This window comes from Haliotis asinina, chromosome 9 (genome assembly GCF_037392515.1).
Source record: "Haliotis asinina isolate JCU_RB_2024 chromosome 9, JCU_Hal_asi_v2, whole genome shotgun sequence".
Classification (NCBI taxonomy): Eukaryota; Metazoa; Mollusca; class Gastropoda; order Lepetellida; family Haliotidae; genus Haliotis; species Haliotis asinina.
Window position 1 is genome coordinate 36,203,333 of NC_090288.1, and position 22,078 is coordinate 36,225,410.

A 22,078-nucleotide genomic window follows, 5' to 3' on the forward strand; every position below is an offset into this window, starting at 1 on the left:
TGATAATTTCACTCACCTGTCATCCCTGAACTGAAATGGGACTGACCCGGTCCGGGTGCTGTCATCGCAAATATCTAGAAACCCTGAAACAGGATATGAAACTCACCAAAACATACACACAAAATAGTCACAATATTTTCTGGTAGAACATAATTTTTTCCCATACATACAAAGAGCATTTCAAAACTTTTCCTGTTTACAGTAATGAAATTCAAATATACTTTGCAGAGTTTTATATTCATTAAATTCAAATATATTTTTCAGCGTTAGATGCAATACCATCTCCATCACTGAACATGAAACTTTTTTCATAATGAATAAAATCATGACAATCACAATGACATATGCTGTGAGTCATATCAATGCCATGCTAGAGTCATATCTCCAGTGGCTTAAAATTTCAACAATTTTAATTTTTTTCTTTCTGGAACAAAAACAAATTTTTATTGATGACAATGTTACGTGCAGTAAAGTAAATCATCAGCATATCAGAAATCATATGTCCATTTCAAGAATGGTTACAAAAATATTTCTTTAAAATTTTCCTATTTCCTCACAAGGAACACAAATGTTGTAATCTATTAAACATGTTTCCTTATACGTACTTGAGCATGTTGAGACAACTTATTGCATAACGTAAAAGAGGAAGCATGTATCATGACAGTGTAAATTTTCAATAACACTTACAGCTGTATTTGAGAGCATGACAAAGCAACACTGAACATACAGAGTAAACACATATATAGATATAAAATACATGAGCATCTTAAAGATTGAAAATCAGGGTTTGTCACTGTTTACTATTTTCACCAAAATATAAATCATGTTTGATAGTGCATGAGTTTGATAATTAAATATAGTTTTAAATCAATGAGGTCTGATTTGTTTTAAAGAGATCATGAAGTTAATTTTCTGAAAAAATATACTCCAATCCACGTATTTATTGTTTTACAAAATCACAATCTGTTTTCGCTTTAATGCTATCTTGGAATTCAAAGCCACACTATAAACGTCATTGGTTTTATATAACTAAATGCAAATTGTGTTAAAATCTTTACATACATTGATACATTACTATTCAAATGTTCAGGAAATGACCCTATCCTATTTTCATCCTAAATATCTTTTGAATATCCAATGACTATCAGACAACAACATTATCAAACGACTTGTACATACGTGACCATCCTAAATATGACTGCTGTAAAACTGATATTTATAACACTGACTGTCTTACTGGTTGAAATATACGGTTATACCCCCGCTGAATGATAACTGTAGCCTTGTGAGATCATTAGCATAATAATGGCATCGTCCAAGAGGGGGTGTTAACTTAGCAATATGGTTGACAATGTCCCTTCTCCCTTCATATACGTGTTTCCCTCTCGTTCCATGCATGACGCCAACATATATCGTACCATTCATACGTACAAATAGCTATAATATATTATATACACTTCCAGTATTTAAATATTCACGACAAGTCGTTGGTTATTTTCTGAAGGGTAACCGCCATTTTGTTAGAAAAAGTTTCCCGTTTCACAAACAAATTTGGGATGTGATGAGAGAAAAAAACAATATGACACAAAATGTAATACTGGGAAATGAAACTTTGAACATTACCATACATTTCTGTGTAGGAGTTTAAATTTTTCACACACGCTTAATGTGTTTTCTTTTCGTGTCAAATGGGTCTATTGCGATGTACGAGACTTGTCGCCATTGCTAGACGAAGCACCCCCCTGTTTTCTTAAATCCGTCTAGCTTGAAAATCGAAAGAAAAATTCATAAACATTCATAACAGGACATTCTGACGGTACAGAATCTTAAACTGAAAACCCCGTAATAAGTACACGAGTTTTCTTCAAGCAACAACAGCGCTAAATAATTTTACGATCATATTTTTCTATTCCCCAGTGCAATGGTCTGTGTCGTTATGCATAATGGAAGAACCCCGAATCTCGATGACGTAGGGCAGGAAATAATATTTCATCTGCAAAATACACACTGAAAAAACACCGGACAAATAAGAAAAAATAGCACAGTTAGATCTACAGACATCCTACTTCTGAGGCAAAAAAAGAAAACGATGCTAACCTGATTTTTCGATGCAATAATGAAGGAAATATTTGGTAAATAGTCGTCGTCGATGGATTCACTCGGCAAGATGGCAACTGCTCGTTTGCGCATGCGTTTAATTAGTATCTACCCCTGTGAATTTAAGATGGAGAAAATACGCAAATTGGGTCAGTGAGCGTTGCAATATCACACTATAATGGGTATTTTAATTGTAAACATTCGGTTTCATTGTTTGCATATCAATTCAGCACCCCAAAGGACTGTAAATAACAACCACAGATTTGTGCAAATGACAATAGTATTTCCGTGACGACAGATTATTGCATACATTCCGAAGCATGCTGTTTTTAGCTATCGGTCCATTTTATCAGTTGATTGATAACGATATATCACATATATAGTTTGGTATTTTCCATATTAATTTTCCATTTCCCTTTTCATGCACATGATGAAAACAGCAAAACGAGATTGATAAAACTGCTCAGTATGTAAAGCAACAACTAATTAATTGTTTTATTGGTCATTTAGATGATGAAATAGTAATGACAGTACGTACGATAATAAACACTCCATCTTTATTTAAGAGGAGAAAACTAAAAATAAATGTAAGTAACTGAATATTTTATCACTACTTTTGTCTCTGTGATCATGAAAATACAAAGATACGCTTCTTTAGAAAATTCTATGCTATTGTAATTTTTAATCAATAATTACGTAATAAGAGCCATTTCATATAACGTTATTATTTAGGGTTTTGTTTTTGTTTCGCCTTTGTTGTAGATCCAAGATCAATCATTTTTGCTCACCACAGACTGTACAGACTGAAGTGTCCTATATGTCTCGGTCCACTTTGTCTGAAGGCTGACATATGCCGAGGTCAACATGACAGCACTCACTTGATGACATCGTTTTCAGTTGACGATCTAAACTGTGTGTTACTAGATAACATCAGATAAATAAATATTTAAAAAATGAAAATGCCAGAAAATATATTTTAAAAAAAATACAGATGGTCCAAGTTCAATTCAAGAGTGATGACGGTCAATTTGTTGTGATTATAACGTACAAGGACAGTTGTATTGGCTTCTCAAATCCTGCAGTGGCCCACTAAACGGGTATTATCTCTTCGATGTTTGCATACGATGCTGGCTGGTTTGTGCGTAACACCAACTACGGATAACATAGAGGATATTATACGAGTGCCAATAACATACTATGTTTACGACCCTCGTGCCAAAATGTCGGTATATCCCTCGCTCTCGCTCGGAAAATACCAACATTCAGGCACTCGCCCACAACAGTGTGTACACACGAGTGTCGTAACCATGGTATGTTATGGGCGCTCATATTATATTCTGTTTATTACCGAAGTCGTTAAATTGAGGAAAATAAACCCAAATGTACTTTCAAACACAGGCTGGCTTACCGCCGTCGTTGCATGTAGAACGCAGCGTCACAGAACCGTGACATCATGGCATTGTTCATGACGTCATGTCACCACGGTAAAGTGATCTTTTGCCCTAGGGCATCGTATGAGAAATATTAACCCAGATATATTCGCTCCCGTAGGTAATAAATAGAGGATATTATAGGAGTGCTTATGTCACTATGTTTACGACACGAGTCGAGAGATGTACGAGTGTTGCAAACATTGTATGATATGGGCAAGGATATAATATCCTATCCATTACTGAAGTCAAATTTGAAGAAAACAAACGCAAATCTACTTTCAAACATAGGCTGGCTACCCACCGTTCCCGAATGTAAAACGCAACGTCACAAAATAAACGTAAAGTGATAGCATTGTTCATGTTGTCACGTCACCATGACAAAGTGATACTTTGCCCTAGGGAACCATATGATATTTCCCCACACATGGGCATTAAAATTAAATATGAACTTGTGCAAGTGTGCGGCAACGATATCACTTTTCAAGCCTTAATGATGATTATGAGAAATTCACCAATCATCTCAGAGTGCAGACTCACTGAATAGTGTCATGTCGTGTCTTGTTAGCAAGGAACTTAAATTACATCATTCCCTCACAAGGGGACGATGGAGTAGCCTAGCTTGTGGTTAAGCGTTTGCTCGTCATGCCGAAAACCCGGGTTCGATTCCTCACATTGTTGCAGTGTGTGAAGCCCGTTTGTCGTGCCCTCCGCCGTGATATTGCTGGAATATTGCTAAAAGCGGCGTAAAACCATACTCAGTCATTTGGAAGTGTGATTCGAAATTCCATGAGAACTATTTTTATATTCCCTACTCGAAGACATTTCAGGAGATGCTGATGTATGTAGGTGAAAATATACGCATAAAATATCAACCCTACTGAAAAAAAACTTCACCGAAATTATTGAATGTTATTCAGTATCAGGTGGTTACCCCTGATGACGTCACTATAGATGACGTTACATTCTGTCAGCAATGAAGTAATGTGACAACAAATGTCTGTAACTAGCCAAACAGCACTGGGAATAGCCCAAATGTTTGCTCGCGATCATTCTATCTCTTACAGGAAACATCTGTAGATGATTTACTTAGATGTGAAGTGTATAATTCAACTACTAAGTTCTCAGTTTATACCGTTTTCTATTCTTTTGTGATTAAAATAGCAATTTGAATCCATTTTAGCTGATAAACTCAGTGACGTTCAAATATTTTTTCTGGGTACTATCATTTTGCACATGCCCGATATCTGTTCAGCTGTTTTCCTTTGTATGGCAAGCCGTTTTCACCTTTATTAAGGAATTACCTATGTCTTCAGTTGTTTTATTGACATCTTTATTATATCTAAATATATCGGTAAGGTTTTTCAAATACCAGTAAGTATCAGATATCTTTAATCAATATATTTTTGCTGCTTGATGAAGATTTATTGATATCTTAAAATGTTACTTCGATATCAAGGAATGATAAAGTGAACTGTATAAAATGTTTAAGATAACAAAACAGCTATTACCTTCATAATAGACATAATCACATAAGAAATTACTTCAAGATATATTCAATCCATTTCCACATATCTCTAAATAAATCCAAGATATCTTTAAAACAACTGGAGATATTAGCCAATCTCACATCTCGAGCTTCTCGTTTTGAAACCACTCAGTATTTTACCATATCCTAGTCTGTCACACTGTCCCTGAACCATATCATTTTTCCTTAGTCTAGACTAACATCTAGTCGATAAAATGAACATATTTTACAGAACAAAGCACTAAATTATATTCATAAACTATGATCAAAGGAGTACAGAGGCTTTTCTTCGCTTTAGAAAACTGTGATAGTCTCGACCTTCATTATTATTCCTTGAAAAAGTACATTTATTGATTGATCGATCTTATAACTTTGTGTTTACGTGACCCAGATAAAAAATGCAAAAGTAAAAATGGTTATATGCATGTTGTATCTTTTATCTTTACTTGTTATAATCTCGACTTGCCACACGTTCTAGACTTGCAAGAGTTACATGAAGTACATTTGCTTGAGTGTCTGTATGACAGATTACCTTCCTTCCAGCACTGTCCCAAATGACTAAAATTATGCAAGTCTAGATTTTCTCGAGGGTCTCAGTCTCCCGTCTCACTGGATCACCTTTTCAGTTTGAATTGAGTAATGTCTTTCTGTCAAAAGTATATATTTCATCGGCTTTTCCATTGCTATACTTTGCCATATTAAATAGTTGCTAATGTTTTCCCCTTCAATGTTTAAGCAATAATAATTCAGTAGTATGCTATCTTTCTTATGGCATCAGTTTAACAAAGGTTTGACGGCTGCTACTTCTACAATGCTAACGTTACCAATTCGATCCCAATCTGTCCAGACGTTTATGACCTTGAATCCACATGCTGATTTATAAACTAAGCAATAACTAACTACTCGGTGGCCTTGAATAGCTACACGTCTGTTTGTGTTTGTTGTTTAATTGTTGTTTGTCGCCATCTCAGCAACATTCAGGCAATATGGTCGCGGTGAACGATAGAATCTTGACAAGACAAACATGTGATCAACACGCAGTTGGGATATGATGACTATTCCCGATCCAAATGTACAGAAGTAACACAATATGTAGCAATTTCCTTTAAGTATAGTGTGTGCGTGCGTTTTTCTGGTCCTGAAAGTCAGTTAAATGACCCTTTAAATTATATCCATACACATCCTTCTCACATCCCATTCCCACCCCTATCTCAAAAAGCTGTCGCGCTTGTGGTCGTAAGGGCATTGTCAACCACACCGTCCTATGCTTGTAGACAGGTGGTTCGCGGGATCCCTCAAACAGGATTAATGTCGAAAAAAAATATATCCTATAGAAATGTTTTAAAATAGATATTCATATCCGCATTCCACTAGTCCATACACCCACTGTGTTTTGAAGGAACCTTGGATACAATAGTGACACCTGTGTGAGCAGGGTAAATAATTATAATACGATAGGCTGTAGGCACCTTAATGATGTTTTATTGTTTCTTTCTGAATACGTGCCAGAAAGGTATAACTTTCCTTAGTCCGCCTGAATGGTCCAGTCGTCTGACCCACCGGGTAGAGTTACGTCCCTTGAGCACACCAGAAATCGATGACTGTGAGGCTAAATCCAGGTTCGCTTCTAGTTATGTTCAATTCATCAAGGAGGAAAACGCGTGACGGATGCGTGTCTCCGAGCATTTTCCCAACAGTAATCTGACACTCCTGTGGTATAACGGGAAACCTGTAAATATCGCTCACTCGGTCACCTTTATGGTGATGAGTCAGTTGCAACTCTAGTATCGAGTATCTTGCTCCAACTCAAAGATGGAATGTACTACTCCAGCTGAAGGATCGAATGTAGTGCTCCAGGTCAAGGATGGAATGTACTACTCCAGCTGAAGGATCGAATGTAGTGCTCCAGGTAAAGGATGGAATGTACTACTCCAGCTAAAGGATCGAATGTAGTGCTCCAGGTAAAGGATGGAATGTACTACTCCAGCTAAAGGATCGAATGTAGTGCTCCAGGTCAAGGATGGAATGTACTACTCCAGCTAAAGGATCGAATGTAGTGCTCCAGGTCAAGGATGGAATGTAGTGCTGCAGGTCAAATATCGAATGTACTACTCCAGCTAAAGGATCGAATGTAGTGCTCCAGGTCAAGGATGGAATGTAGTGCTGCAGGTCAAATATCGAATGTACTACTCCAGCTGAAGGATCGTATTTAGTGCTCCAGGTCATAGATGGAATGTAGTGCTGCAGGTCAAAGATCGAATGTACTTCTCCAGCTGAAGGATCGACTGTAGTGCTCCAGGTCATAGATCGAATGTAGTGGGCCAATGGAGGGGCCTATTCGTAACTATTCACCTCTTCCTGGCTCGCCGAAATGGCACATACTTACGCATAGGAGTTGCAGTGGGGTAGCCTAGTGGTTAAAGTGTTTCCTTGTCACGCCGAAGATCCGGGTTCAATTCCACTCATGGTATACTGTGGAAAGCCCATCTCTGGTGTCCCCGCCGTGATGTTGCTGGACTGTTGCTAAAAGCGGCGTAAAGCCTTACTCACTCTCTCAAAAAAAAACCCGAACTCCTCAAATGCAACTAAAATTATGTCCTGTAGCATTAAACACAGGACAGATCCTCTGTCAAAATACCCACAGCAGAATACAGTGTTCCCAGAAATTATTGAGAAAATCATTTTTTCTAATGATGCTAAGATTGGAAAAAGGGCTTTCACTATGCACTAAGCATACTAAATAAGGGAGACAACTCTTGAAGGCTTAGAAGGCAGCTCATTACGTCAAGAGTTATCTCCCTTGTCTGAACAGACGGCTTCCTGTGTTGACATGGCAGAATTTACAGCGAGAGAGAAAAGAAAGCTCATTCTAGATGAATTTGAAAGGGGTGAGGCTGATGCTAAAGTGTTAGCTTGTAGACATGGTATTCCTCTGTCTACAGTATACAGAACTTTGAAGAATATTTAAACAGGAACCGGGATAGAGCACAAAGCAGGGGCAGGTCGGCCTAGGAAATTCAGTGTTGTGGATCGCCGAAGACTTGGGCAGATTGTGCAATGAAACTGTTAGACAGGAATTACAGAGACTTATTTGGGTGAAAAAACGTGGAATTCCCTCGCCGTTGATGAAAGATACACAAAAGGAAAAACTTTTAAACTGGTGTCGAGGTCATGAAAATCAAGATTGGGATAATGTTTTCTTTTCGGATGAAAGTTCTGTTTGGCTTTTCCCTAATTGTGTGAAAATTTGGACCAAAGATGCTGTCAAACCTATCTACCAGCGACCAAACCATAGCCCGAAGCTTCACATGTGGGGTGGCATATCGGCTCGCGGAATGACGCCATTGTGTGTTTTCACGGGAAACTTGACAAAAGAAAGATACGTTGACATTCTAAATGGTCACCTTCTTCCGACAGCACAAACATTGTATGAAGATGATTGGATTTTCCAGCATGATAATGACCCAAAACACACTGCGCGCTACACAAAACAGTGGTTGTCGGGCGAAAATGTTCAAGTTTTAGACTGGCCCAGTTACAGCCCAGACCTAAACCCAACTGAGAATGTGTGGGGAGTCATGAAGGACAGAATAAACCAAAAGGGACCGAGAAATATTGAAGATATGAAGGCCGAGGTGGTCCAATATTGGGATACCCTGTCACACGATTACCTACAAACTTTGATGGGTAGTGTGCCTAGGCGTATTCAGGCATGCATTGCTGAGCGAGGAGGTCTAACAAAGACTGAGACTAGACTGAGACTGTAAAAGGATGATGTTTTAACATGTTTATGTAAGTAAAACGCCAGAAGTTAATAAACGTAATGAGTTACATGACGCAACATGATTCTCAATAATTTCTGGGAATACTATATGTTGGACAAGCTTCACACATCGTGCATTATCTTACCCCCATGTAAAGTACTTTAATTTCATTGGTCAATGTCGCGTTAACAAGTTTCCGTGTCACCCGTCCCAGGAGGGTGACAACAGGGAAAAAATATTACCCGCTGTCACGGTAAATGCCAAACTTTCCACCGAGAACCTGTATCACTAACAATCGTATGACTCCATAATATGACGCATGCGGAGTTCGAAAACCGTTCGATTAGTTGTTTATTTCTCTGTACATATCTAATTTACCGACTTTCGCTGATACATTTAAACTATTTTATACTTTTAATCGTTTTCACATTCAACGTAAACACAACAAACCAATTTTAAAACAGCTTTAAGCTTGTCAGAATATGTTTCACTGATTTTAAAAAGCCAGTCTTGAGCCAGAACCCATTTTGTTTACATGTCAAACAGTGGGTAGCGATCACAGTATAAAATGAAATGATATTTTGTACATTTAACAGGACGGTAAGATACATAAGTCGTATGCATTCTCACGGTTAATACGGTCTCGTGTATACATGTCTTTTATCATTCAAAACGTGTTCCACAGGAGATACAAACCACAGACTATGCTATGACGTCATGAACTTGATGACGTCACAATGCTATGACATCGCGGCACTCCGTTGCACCGTTCTCACTAATACTATTTCAGAACAGAAGACAGACTTGTTAGTTTCGCGAAAGCTGTAATATTGCACAATTCAAGGAGATCCCTGTACTGTTGAATTTTTGCACGACTAAATGACCCGATACAATACGACGCATGAACGAGACAACGCAGATTTCGGCGCTTTAGGCAACTGGGTTCTCTATGTTCCCTTTCCCACGATTGTTACATTTTGCATTGACATAAACATGTTGCGCATTCATACAATGAAACCGCATTATTAATGCCATCAGTCATAAAAAAACAGGCATAAAACTCTTTTGACCTCTTAGAATGATCAAAATATAACAAATAACGAAAAACACCCAACCCGCATCAGTTTACTCAATCACACGCCACTCGTCCGCACGTTTAGTGATCTTACCTACTATTTAGTTTGTTATGTGTAGATAATCAGTGCGAATTCTGGGTTCAAACCGTCGGCTAAAGTTGTCGTATGTGTTAAAGGGAGGTAACCACCATAAACCTTATCACAGAGGACAAGGACTACACACAGTCTAATCTTTGATGACTACTGCATCATCCTTAAGATCCCGTTACACAAAGTGTGCTTTTTCTGGTGTGGACAGAGGTGTGTATGCATGTGTGTGGGTGCGTCCGTGTGTGCGTTACGTCGTCTATGTGCACTGAGCAATATTCAACGTATACAATGGGGAGTCTGGAAGTAATCGAACGGTGACCACACAAGGTCACGAGCACCCATGCATTATCGGGAGCGATCACATACAGCCACCGGATCTCATTACTCGATCCATTTAGTCGCCTCTTACCACAAGCGCTCCAATGAGAAGACCTATATTCTTACCCCCAAACTTGGATTCGTAAAAGTGTAAAAGTCTTCAGGAAAACATTGTATGAAGATGATTGGATTTTCCAGCATGATAATGACCCAAAACACACTGCGCGCTACACAAAACAGTGGTTGTCGGGCGAAAATGTTCAAGTTTTAGACTGGCCCAGTTACAGCCCAGACCTAAACCCAACTGAGAATGTGTGGGGAGTCATGAAGGACAGAATAAACCAAAAGGGACCGAGAAATATTGAAGATATGAAGGCCGAGGTGGTCCAATATTGGGATACCCTGTCACACGATTACCTACAAACTTTGATGGGTAGTGTGCCTAGGCGTATTCAGGCATGCATTGCTGAGCGAGGAGGTCTAACAAAGACTGAGACTAGACTGAGACTGTAAAAGGATGATGTTTTAACATGTTTATGTAAGTAAAACGCCAGAAGTTAATAAACGTAATGAGTTACATGACGCAACATGATTCTCAATAATTTCTGGGAATACTATATGTTGGACAAGCTTCACACATCGTGCATTATCTTACCCCCATGTAAAGTACTTTAATTTCATTGGTCAATGTCGCGTTAACAAGTTTCCGTGTCACCCGTCCCAGGAGGGTGACAACAGGGAAAAAATATTACCCGCTGTCACGGTAAATGCCAAACTTTCCACCGAGAACCTGTATCACTAACAATCGTATGACTCCATAATATGACGCATGCGGAGTTCGAAAACCGTTCGATTAGTTGTTTATTTCTCTGTACATATCTAATTTACCGACTTTCGCTGATACATTTAAACTATTTTATACTTTTAATCGTTTTCACATTCAACGTAAACACAACAAACCAATTTTAAAACAGCTTTAAGCTTGTCAGAATATGTTTCACTGATTTTAAAAAGCCAGTCTTGAGCCAGAACCCATTTTGTTTACATGTCAAACAGTGGGTAGCGATCACAGTATAAAATGAAATGATATTTTGTACATTTAACAGGACGGTAAGATACATAAGTCGTATGCATTCTCACGGTTAATACGGTCTCGTGTATACATGTCTTTTATCATTCAAAACGTGTTCCACAGGAGATACAAACCACAGACTATGCTATGACGTCATGAACTTGATGACGTCACAATGCTATGACATCGCGGCACTCCGTTGCACCGTTCTCACTAATACTATTTCAGAACAGAAGACAGACTTGTTAGTTTCGCGAAAGCTGTAATATTGCACAATTCAAGGAGATCCCTGTACTGTTGAATTTTTGCACGACTAAATGACCCGATACAATACGACGCATGAACGAGACAACGCAGATTTCGGCGCTTTAGGCAACTGGGTTCTCTATGTTCCCTTTCCCACGATTGTTACATTTTGCATTGACATAAACATGTTGCGCATTCATACAATGAAACCGCATTATTAATGCCATCAGTCATAAAAAAACAGGCATAAAACTCTTTTGACCTCTTAGAATGATCAAAATATAACAAATAACGAAAAACACCCAACCCGCATCAGTTTACTCAATCACACGCCACTCGTCCGCACGTTTAGTGATCTTACCTACTATTTAGTTTGTTATGTGTAGATAATCAGTGCGAATTCTGGGTTCAAACCGTCGGCTAAAGTTGTCGTATGTGTTAAAGGGAGGTAACCACCATAAACCTTATCACAGAGGACAAGGACTACACACAGTCTAATCTTTGATGACTACTGCATCATCCTTAAGATCCCGTTACACAAAGTGTGCTTTTTCTGGTGTGGACAGAGGTGTGTATGCATGTGTGTGGGTGCGTCCGTGTGTGCGTTACGTCGTCTATGTGCACTGAGCAATATTCAACGTATACAATGGGGAGTCTGGAAGTAATCGAACGGTGACCACACAAGGTCACGAGCACCCATGCATTATCGGGAGCGATCACATACAGCCACCGGATCTCATTACTCGATCCATTTAGTCGCCTCTTACCACAAGCGCTCCAATGAGAAGACCTATATTCTTACCCCCAAACTTGGATTCGTAAAAGTGTAAAAGTCTTCAGGAAAACAGTATTTTGAATTAAACTCGTTCAAATTGCCAAGTGCATGAAATACACACATCACTTTGTTAGAAGTCTATTTTGATTTCTGAAATCGCTAAATTTCTAAATGGAACATTAACATTCTAGAATTTTTCTTTTTTAAATGATCAAATCGTTTTTTACGTAAAAAGACTAATCACATTTCATTGGTATTCTTTGATAGAGTCCAAGAAAAAACATCAAGTTCCTGAAATAAACAAATCGTGTGATTACTTTTCTCAGTGTACAAAAAGTCCTCCAAAAAGTAAATCACTGTACTGAAAATTTACTATGGTGCTCGATGGAACGTTATGATTGATACAAATCTCCACCATGTTATATGGACACGAAGGACTGAACTTTTAGACGCACAGAGGAAACTACAAAGCTTGTCTGCTTGTACTACTTTAGATGCACAGTAAATACGGGGCACAGATCAATACTCCCAGCCAGATGCAATAATCATCCCTTCATCACAACATTTGGCGCCATCATTTCCCAGGCCCTCTTTCCAAACCATTATACCAGGAACAGATAGAAAGGTTCGTGATAATAGCTTCGGTGAACCACTTTCTAAACGAAGAGATCTAATATTGGAAAAAAAGGTTCAAGTCAATATGCATGAAAGACTGACCTGCATCATTCCGTGGATAACCGTTTAGTTTTTTAAATGAATATTTGGAGTATTTTTAATATATAATATTTATAATGTACAAATTTGTCCCCAGGAAAAGTAAACGACATACCCTTTTTTCGAGCTTCCTTAGTTTTCACAATGTTAGTTTACTGTTATACTTAATCATGACTTGGACCCATTGCAACATGCCTATCAAGCGCCGGGCAAAGAACGGTCACCAATACATTTGGAAGTCTATATGTCTACAGTTCCAATCGATTTCCAATCCTAATTTCGTCCATGTAGGGTCAATGTAAGCAATATATCCCTGAAATCCATGTAACATCCAATTCCTTCTTTCTCTCTTCCTCCACCCCAGGAAGCTGTCACAAACACTAGCAAATTAACGATACCCAACACCTGAGCTTAAGCTGCAGGTGACTTTATGGCTTACCTGACCCACGGAGTTACATGCATGGTTAAGTATTCCATTGTAATGATTTGTAGCCTTTGTGTTGATCTGATAGTTATCGGTTTTAGTATATCACTGGAAATATAGAACGTATTTCAAGTCACCTGGACTTGCAGACTTCAGGTGCAAAGTTCAACGTTGTGTATCATTCTTCTTGAAAATGAATATTTATGATTTACACCTATGTGATTAATAGTAATGAATATAAACTGCGCAAATGATTTAACTCGTACTGTTATATCGAGCTGACAATTACGTTACATACGAATGCATTTCCAGAATAAATGACATATTCTGGGACTGAACTCACAAAGTCAGGAACGTTATTCACAGCTCATAAATTCAGCGATCTAACCCACTCAGACGCCAGGCAACTGGTTGTCTAGATTATGGAGTAGAATCTGCATACAGGAAGTATAATACTTTTGCTCTTCAGTATATGTGCTTATTCGCGAATGCGAGCATGGTTTTACGCCAATTTTAGCCATATGTCAACAATATCACGACGTGGGCGCCATAAATGGGCTTTACACATTATACCCAGTGTGGGGAATCGAACCCGGGTCTTCCACGTGATGATCTAACGCTTTAACCACCGCTCCTTCATTCACGAATATGCATTGTATAGTTGCCGATACAGGCCGATGAAATTAGTTTTTAACACAGCCATATCGGTAGTTTGAAAAACTCATCACATAAGGCAACTTTCATTGAAGATTCTCGTCTATTTCTTTTCCTTTGTTGATGTTTTGTAACGTACTTCTTTTACGTTAACGATTATATACCTCACTGCCTTTCTATACTTTCGCATTGATTTTTGTAAAATTGTTGAAGATGTTGAATCTCCTTATATATTTTTGACAAATACAGATAACAAATGCCGAAGGCACTAGGAGGAAAACAACCACAAAACTTTAAAAAAAAAAGAAAAGATTTTTTTAAATGTGTCAAGGGGCCTCCGAAAATGGGTCAGGGTCGTTTTGAGATAACACGATATAGTATCATCCTCCCTACGTATGTACTAGTATTTACATTAGGGGTGGGGTACCTTTGTGTCTAAACCGTCCGCCCTTCACGCCTAACATCCGGGTTTGATTGACCACATGGGTACAATGTGTGAGCCCATTTCTTGTGTCACATGCAGTGATATTGCTGAAATATTGCTAAAAGCGACGTATGACATTGTTCTCTCAAACACAGAATATTTACGTCATCAGTGAAGTGACTTTCAGCGCCGTAGCGTTCGTGTTGAAGGGTGAACCTTTCAACAATAGCCACGAACTAGCCTTCAGCAAACCTATGCATGTAAGAGGCGACGAAAGGGATTGGGTTGTTAGGCTCGTTGATTTGATTCACACAAGTTGTGTCCCAAGTGCGTAGATCGATGCTGATGATGGTGATCACTAGGTTGTCTTGTTCAGACACCACTATTTACAATCAGCTGGAAGATTGTAGATAGTGGTGTTAAACAACAAACCAACAAAAAACAGGTTTGTTTGTTTTTTGTTTTGATTTTGTATGGTCATGTCGTGATAATATAATGTTTTACAGCTTACTCTTTGAGACGAGATTTTGTTTCCTGTTTACTTCTAGAGTGACAACATGTTACATGGAATAACTTGATATTCCTCAGAATTCAAAAATGGCTGCCAAGATGGTCATCCATTGTAGTTTTAGTGCCTATACAGAGCAGAGAACTAAAAAACAATTCATTTGGTGTCACATGTTTAACACAGTTTAGAAAAAAACAAACTTCAATGTTATGGTTAATAAAAGCTATACATTCCTAAACTATTTGATGCAATAGCAGTATCCAAAGTATTAGAAAACTATGCTTCACGATCGATAACTGCCTCTAAGCTCTCGTAGTAGCTATTCAAATGGCCTGTCAGATAACTGTTAATCACTTTTGATACATTCAGAAGCTTACAATTTGTTCAGTTGATCTGCTTTGATATAGATCTCTCTCTGATGGCATACTGACTTTATTGCATTTACTCTGTGTCAGTTCAACCAATCCATGGGGAGCAGCATCTCTCGACATCAGAACACCAGAACACCAGAATAGGGATAAGCTGACCAGCACAAATGCTCCAACCATGGTCAACTGGTTAAGGAATATGATTGGCACACATGCACTTCGTTGTTTACTTGCGCAATGTAATATTCTAGACTGTTGGATGTTGGTGGGAGCTTTTCATTTAATGTCTTGTCTCATCTACAGACACCTGTGCGATGTGATCTAGTAATGTTGATAGGCTTTTGTATTGTAAGTTCTGGTTTGTAGACATTAGAATACCCCCGTGTATTGATCTATTGTTTTAATGTTGGACTTGTTTCGTGATGTGTTTCTGTGTTGGCGGTGTTTAGCAGTGCATGGCAGTATATGGCTAAAAACAAGCACTCCTACAAGCGATAAAGTCGTGCACATCCGATTTCCATGGACAAAAACAATTCTTCTCGAGTTCACAAGTTTCACAAACAAAACAGCAAAACAAACAAGTACAATTGGACCGGCTGTGCGGATTGTTTTATGAATGTCATCATTCCCAACATGGAACAGTACCAAATCCTCGAATAGAAACACCAACATTGTTGTCGCAGAATGTATGTCTGAATTGATCTTGATCAAATTTGAGATTTGAACAAGGTCAAAGGTAACTGAAGCCCGACACGTAAAACCAGAGATAAAAAACATTTTTGAGAAAAAAAACTCTGGAACCGTGTTCCCTCAACGTATGCAACGCTACCTATTCTACTGGAGGGTTTACAGTAGTAGAGACGCAGAGTACATTGTCACAAAATGTCCGAACAGTAAAACATCCACATGCTGGTCCAGAAGAATCCTTGATCCACTTCTATCCATGAAATATCTCCTTTGGAATATCTTCTTGGCAGTCGTCCTGCCTCTGGGGGACTTCAAGGTCCATTTCCGCCCCCAGGACGATGGCATCCACGCTCCTGATAAAAATGTAAACATATTTTACATCATTTGTACTGTGTGCATAAATGCAAAATATATGATTCCACGAGAACATATCTCAAACACGAAGATCAAGTTGTGACTTGACAGTAGACGTCATTGTACACAAGGAGGCACTTTATGTTTTCTTTCAAAGATCGTTTGGAAGAACACAGTGGCTTCTGCTAATAAAGGTAAACAGTATTCTGTATCATAATTTATACTTCCAGCACATATTAAGACTGCATGAGTGTCGGTTTCACACTGCTTTTACCAGCATACCAGCTATATCACGGGGAGAAACAACAAATATCGGATCCACACATCATTCAGATATGGAAAATCGAAATAGGTTTGTTTGGAGCGTCATGAGCGAACACTTTAACCATTCGGTTATTCGACGATCCCCTTACATTTAAATACAAAGCAAATATATCGGGACGTGAAAAACAAAATTTCATCTAAGTTTTAAAGTGAAATAGTGAATGCTTTACCAGGAGGGAGGCCAGTACACTGACTTTCAAAGTGACCATCCGGGATTAGCTTTGTCTCGAACTACCTATTGAAGGACGGAATGGTGGGTTAACACTAAGTTATACTATCTATAGATAGCATCGTACAGGGCATGCACGAAGGGGGCCCTATCTACACTAACCCCTAATCTACCAGTCAAGTGCAGTCAGCATTGGGTCTACTGGGGGTGCTGAAAAGACTGGGGTCACCAGTGTGCCAACCCTAAACTAGCTGGGTTGCTATAGCAACCATCCTGACTGTACAGTCAGGCCCTAGCACCGAACCTACTCCATGTACGATCGGCAGGGGGCTACGCGGAGAGCAGACGCACAATGGAGCCACCATGAGACAAAAACTCATCCCATCGGACCCTTTGAAAGTAAGTGTACTAAAGTCCAGGTGGAAGGGTTCAGAGTGACACAACACCAAATCCAGAGTGTGCCAGGGTTCCTGCGTCTGAAAGAAATGAGTCATGCATAAGCATCAGTAATCACATTTCTCTCGGATGTAGATTGGATTAACAACAGCGAGTAAGTGTGGTTTTCTGCCGCTTTGGACAATTTTTCCAGCATTAAGTGGGCGTGGGGCATAGTATTTAAGTGAGGACTCGAACAATGGTACTGAACATGACGTGCCAACACTTGAACAACTAGGCTACACTACCACTCCCTTTACATGCAGAAACCAGTATCAACCTTTCCCATCTATACCTAAATGGCTGTGACTATGCTGGTCGTAAGAGGCGACTAACGGGATCGGGTGGTCAGACTCGCTGACTTCTTGGTTGAAACATGTCATCGGTTCCCATTTGCGCAGATCGATGCTCGTGTTGTTGATCACTGGATTGTCTTGTCCAGACTCGATTATTTACAGACCGTCACCTTATAACTGAATATTGCTGAGTGCGGCGTAAAACTAAACTCACTCACTCCTAAATGGCTGTATACTATGAGAGAATTAGTGTGCACAATATATGAAACAAATATTTTCTTCCAAATAGAGTTGAAAACACCTGCCTGTCTGGTCCTCTGTCATCCTTCCGAAGAATCCTTGGTTCACGTCCATCCATGGAATATCTTCTCTTCTTGGCAGTCGTCCTGCCTCTGGGGGACTTCAGTGTCCATTTCGCCCCCAGGAAGATGGCATCCCTGCTCATAACAGTACAGAGAATATAGTTTACATCGCTGGCACTTACTGTGTGCATATATGCAACTTATATGCCTACACGTAAAATCTCAAACATGAAACTCAAGTTGTAATTTTGCAGTAGACGTCATGATAAACAAGGATGCATTGCATGTTATGGTTTATTCAAAAGATTGTTTGAAAGGAACAGTTGCATGCGTAAGCAACGGTTCTACTTAAAAAGGCAAAGAACACTTTACATAATTTATGCTTCACACACAGATTATGACTGCATGAGTGTCCTTTTACACCGCTTTCAGCAATATACTAGCTATATCACGGTGAGAAACAACAAATATATGCTTCACACATCATTCAGATATGGAAAATCGAAATAGGTTGTTTGGATCGTCATGAGCGAACACTTTAACCATTCGGTTATTCGACGATCCCCTTACATTTAAATGCAAAGCAAATATGTCGGGACGTGAAAAACAAAATTTAATTTAAGTTTTAAACTGAAATAGTGAATGTTTTACCAGCAGGTAGGCCAGTACACTGACTTTCAAAGTGACCAGCCGGGACTTGCTTTGTCTCGAACTACCTATTGAAGGACGGAATGGTGGGTTAACACTAAGTTATACTATCTATAGATAGCATCGTACAGGGCATGCACGAAGGGGGCCCTATCTACACTAACCCCTAATCTACCAGTCAAGTGCAGTCAGCATTGGGTCTACTGGGGGTGCTGAAAAGACTGGGGTCACCAGTGTGCCAACCCTAAACTAGCTGGGTTGCTATAGCAACCATCCCGACTGTACAGTCAGGCCCTAGCACCGAACCTACTCCATGTACGCTCGGCAGGGGGCTACGCGGAGAGCAGACGCACAATGGAGCCACCATGAGACAAAAACGCATCCCATCGGACCCTTTGAAAGTAAGTGTACTAAAGTCCAGGTGGAAGGGTTCAGAGTGACACAACACCAAATCCAGAGTGTGCCAGGGTTCCTGCGTCTGAAAGAAATGAGTCATGCATAAGCATCAGTAATCACATTTCTCTCGGATGTAGATTGGATTAACAACAGCGAGTAAGTGTGGTTTTCTGCCGCTTTGGACAATTTTCCAGCATTAAGTGGGCGTGGGGCATAGTATTTAAGTGAGGACTCGAACAATGGTACTGAACATGACGTGCCAACACTTGAACAACTAGGCTACACTACCACTCCCTTTACATGCAGAAACCAGTATCAACCTTTCCCATCTATACCTAAATGGCTGTGACTATGCTGGTCGTAAGAGGCGACTAACGGGATCGTGTGGTCAGACTCGCTGACTTCTTGGTTGAAACATGTCATCGGTTCCCATTTGCGCAGATCGATGCTCGTGTTGTTGATCACTGGATTGTCTTGTCCAGACTCGATTATTTACAGACCGTCACCTTATAACTGAATATTGCTGAGTGCGGCGTAAAACTAAACTCACTCACTCCTAAATGGCTGTATACTATGAGAGAATTAGTGTGCACAATATATGAAACAAATATTTTCTTCCAAATAGAGTTGAAAACACCTGCCTGTCTGGTCCTCTGTCATCCTTCCGAAGAATCCTTGGTTCACGTCCATCCATGGAATATCTTCTCTTCTTGGCAGTCGTCCTGCCTCTGGGGGACTTCAGTGTCCATTTCGCCCCCAGGAAGATGGCATCCCTGCTCATAACAGTACAGAGAATATAGTTTACATCGCTGGCACTTACTGTGTGCATATATGCAACTTATATGCCTACACGTAAAATCTCAAACATGAAACTCAAGTTGTAATTTTGCAGTAGACGTCATGATAAACAAGGATGCATTGCATGTTATGGTTTATTCAAAAGATTGTTTGAAAGGAACAGTTGCATGCGTAAGCAACGGTTCTACTTAAAAAGGCAAAGAACACTTTACATAATTTATGCTTCACACACAGATTATGACTGCATGAGTGTCCTTTTACACCGCTTTCAGCAATATACTAGCTATATCACGGTGAGAAACAACAAATATATGCTTCACACATCATTCAGATATGGAAAATCGAAATAGGTTGTTTGGATCGTCATGAGCGAACACTTTAACCATTCGGTTATTCGACGATCCCCTTACATTTAAATGCAAAGCAAATATGTCGGGACGTGAAAAACAAAATTTAATTTAAGTTTTAAACTAAAATAGTGAATGCTTTACCAGCAGGTAGGCCAGTACACTGACTTTCAAAGTGACCAGCCGGGACTTGCTTTGTCTCGAACTACCTATTGAAGGACGGAATGGTGGGTTAACACTAAGTTATACTATCTATAGATAGCATCGTACAGGGCATGCACGAAGGGGGCCCTATCTACACTAACCCCTAATCTACCAGTCAAGTGCAGTCAGCATTGGGTCTACTGGGGGTGCTGAAAAGACTGGGGTCACCAGTGTGCCAACCCTAAACTAGCTGGGATGCTATAGCAACCATCCTGACTGTACAGTCAGGCCCTAGCACCGAACCTACTCCATGTACGATCGGCAGGGGGCTACGCGGAGAGCAGACGCACAATGGAGCCACCATGAGACAAAAACGCATCCCATCGGACCCTTGGAAAGCCAGTGTACTAAAGTCCAGGTGGAAGGGTTTAGAGTGACACAACACCAAATCCAGAGTGTGCCAGGGTTCCTGCGTCTGAAAGAAATGAGTCATGCATAGGCATCAGTAATCACATTTCTCGCGTTTGCAGATTGGATTAACAACAGCGAGTAAGTGTGGTTTTCTGCCGCTTTGGGCAATATTCCAACGACGGGCCTCATAAGTGGGCGTGGGACATAGTATTTAAATGAGGACTCGAACACTGACACTGAACATGACGTGCCAGCACTTGAACAACCAGGCTACACTACCACTCCGTTTACATGCAGAAACCAGTATCAACCTTTCCCATCTATACCTAAATGGCTGTGTACTATGAGAGAATGAGTGTGCACTGTATATTAAACAAATATCCATGAAGGTGCATATTTTCTTCCAAATAGATATGGAAACACCTACCTGTCTGGTCCTCTGTCGCCCTTCCGAAGAATCGTTGAAGTCGTCCTACCTCTACAGGATTTCAAGACTTTCTGTCCCCACGACGAATATTTCACATCACTATAGGTGGGTGCTCAAACTCCAAGCGGGCTTCAGTCGCTCGCTTACGCAACCTAATCCCAGTCGCCGAACCCGAAACAAAGGATTAGAGCTATTGAAAGCACCTCAGTCACAAGTGTTTGCACAAAGGCATGTTTTTCTTATTTAGCGTGAGCCAAGTAAGACCTGGTAATATTCATTATTGAAACAAAACGAAACAAAATTTTCTTTCATTAATTACAGATTTATTTATGTAAGACAATATAGCTAAAACATACTCAACGGCTAATACAATACAGGTATAACCCATTGTAAATTTAAAATTACAAGTTAAACCCAAAGTGACATAGGTGTATGGAACATTCAATGTAAATGAATTAAAACAAACTGTCGTCCGTGGTTGGGAATGTTGTAAATTGTGATGTGCTTATCACTGCTCATCGCTTTCGTGACTCACTTGTGTTATTCTGCGATTACAGTCCGTTTGCCGTGAAAGCGTACCGATGAATGTCTCTTTAAACAAAAACGTAAATCGAATAAAATGAAATTACGACGGCAAATTTCTTATAATTTTATACCTTGCCAATTGAACATTTAATTCTCAAAATATTATTCAACTTAAGATGAAAGTTGTTAAACAAACGATCATAATTTCAAATCACTTTCTTTGTTTGTATTACAGGGGGTTTAGGGTGCACATTAAATAAAACGTCGAGAACTTGGGTTGGTCTAAGTTAACGCTCATCACGTACCGCACGTGCTCTTGTTTCACTG

General features: G+C 39.6%; 1 protein-coding gene and 3 long non-coding RNA genes across 5 annotated transcripts in view; all 4 read right to left on the bottom strand.

The window, feature by feature from the left end:
- The window catches only part of LOC137295957 (scm-like with four MBT domains protein 1), a 32,312-nt gene extending 30,120 nt beyond the window's left edge, over positions 1-2,192 (bottom strand). The window contains exons 1-2 of one of the 2 annotated variants that reach the window (XM_067827555.1): positions 2,098-2,192; positions 17-83 (exon numbers count right to left, since the gene is read on the bottom strand). In XM_067827555.1, coding sequence (XP_067683656.1) covers positions 17-65 — 49 coding nt within the window. In that variant the 5' untranslated portion in view covers positions 66-83; positions 2,098-2,192. Of the gene's footprint in view, positions 1-16; positions 84-1,179; positions 1,257-2,097 lie in introns of those variants that run through there. The other variant, XM_067827554.1, reaches the window with a different exon arrangement.
- A 15,158-nt stretch (positions 2,193-17,350) lies between these two features.
- On the bottom strand, positions 17,351-18,855 carry LOC137297109 (uncharacterized). The gene is made up of 3 exons (XR_010957686.1): positions 18,707-18,855; positions 18,059-18,190; positions 17,351-17,498 (listed from the first exon to the last, which is right to left on the bottom strand). It is a non-coding gene; the product is annotated as an uncharacterized lncRNA (long non-coding RNA).
- Positions 18,856-19,029: 174 nt separating this feature from the next.
- LOC137297020 (uncharacterized) lies at positions 19,030-20,537 on the bottom strand. The gene is made up of 3 exons (XR_010957681.1): positions 20,389-20,537; positions 19,741-19,872; positions 19,030-19,181 (listed from the first exon to the last, which is right to left on the bottom strand). It is a non-coding gene; the product is annotated as an uncharacterized lncRNA (long non-coding RNA).
- A 250-nt stretch (positions 20,538-20,787) lies between these two features.
- Positions 20,788-21,818, bottom strand: LOC137297021 (uncharacterized). Its single transcript, XR_010957682.1, has 3 exons — positions 21,762-21,818; positions 21,227-21,378; positions 20,788-20,863 (listed from the first exon to the last, which is right to left on the bottom strand). It is a non-coding gene; the product is annotated as an uncharacterized lncRNA (long non-coding RNA).
- Between the last annotated feature and the right edge of the window lie 260 nt (positions 21,819-22,078).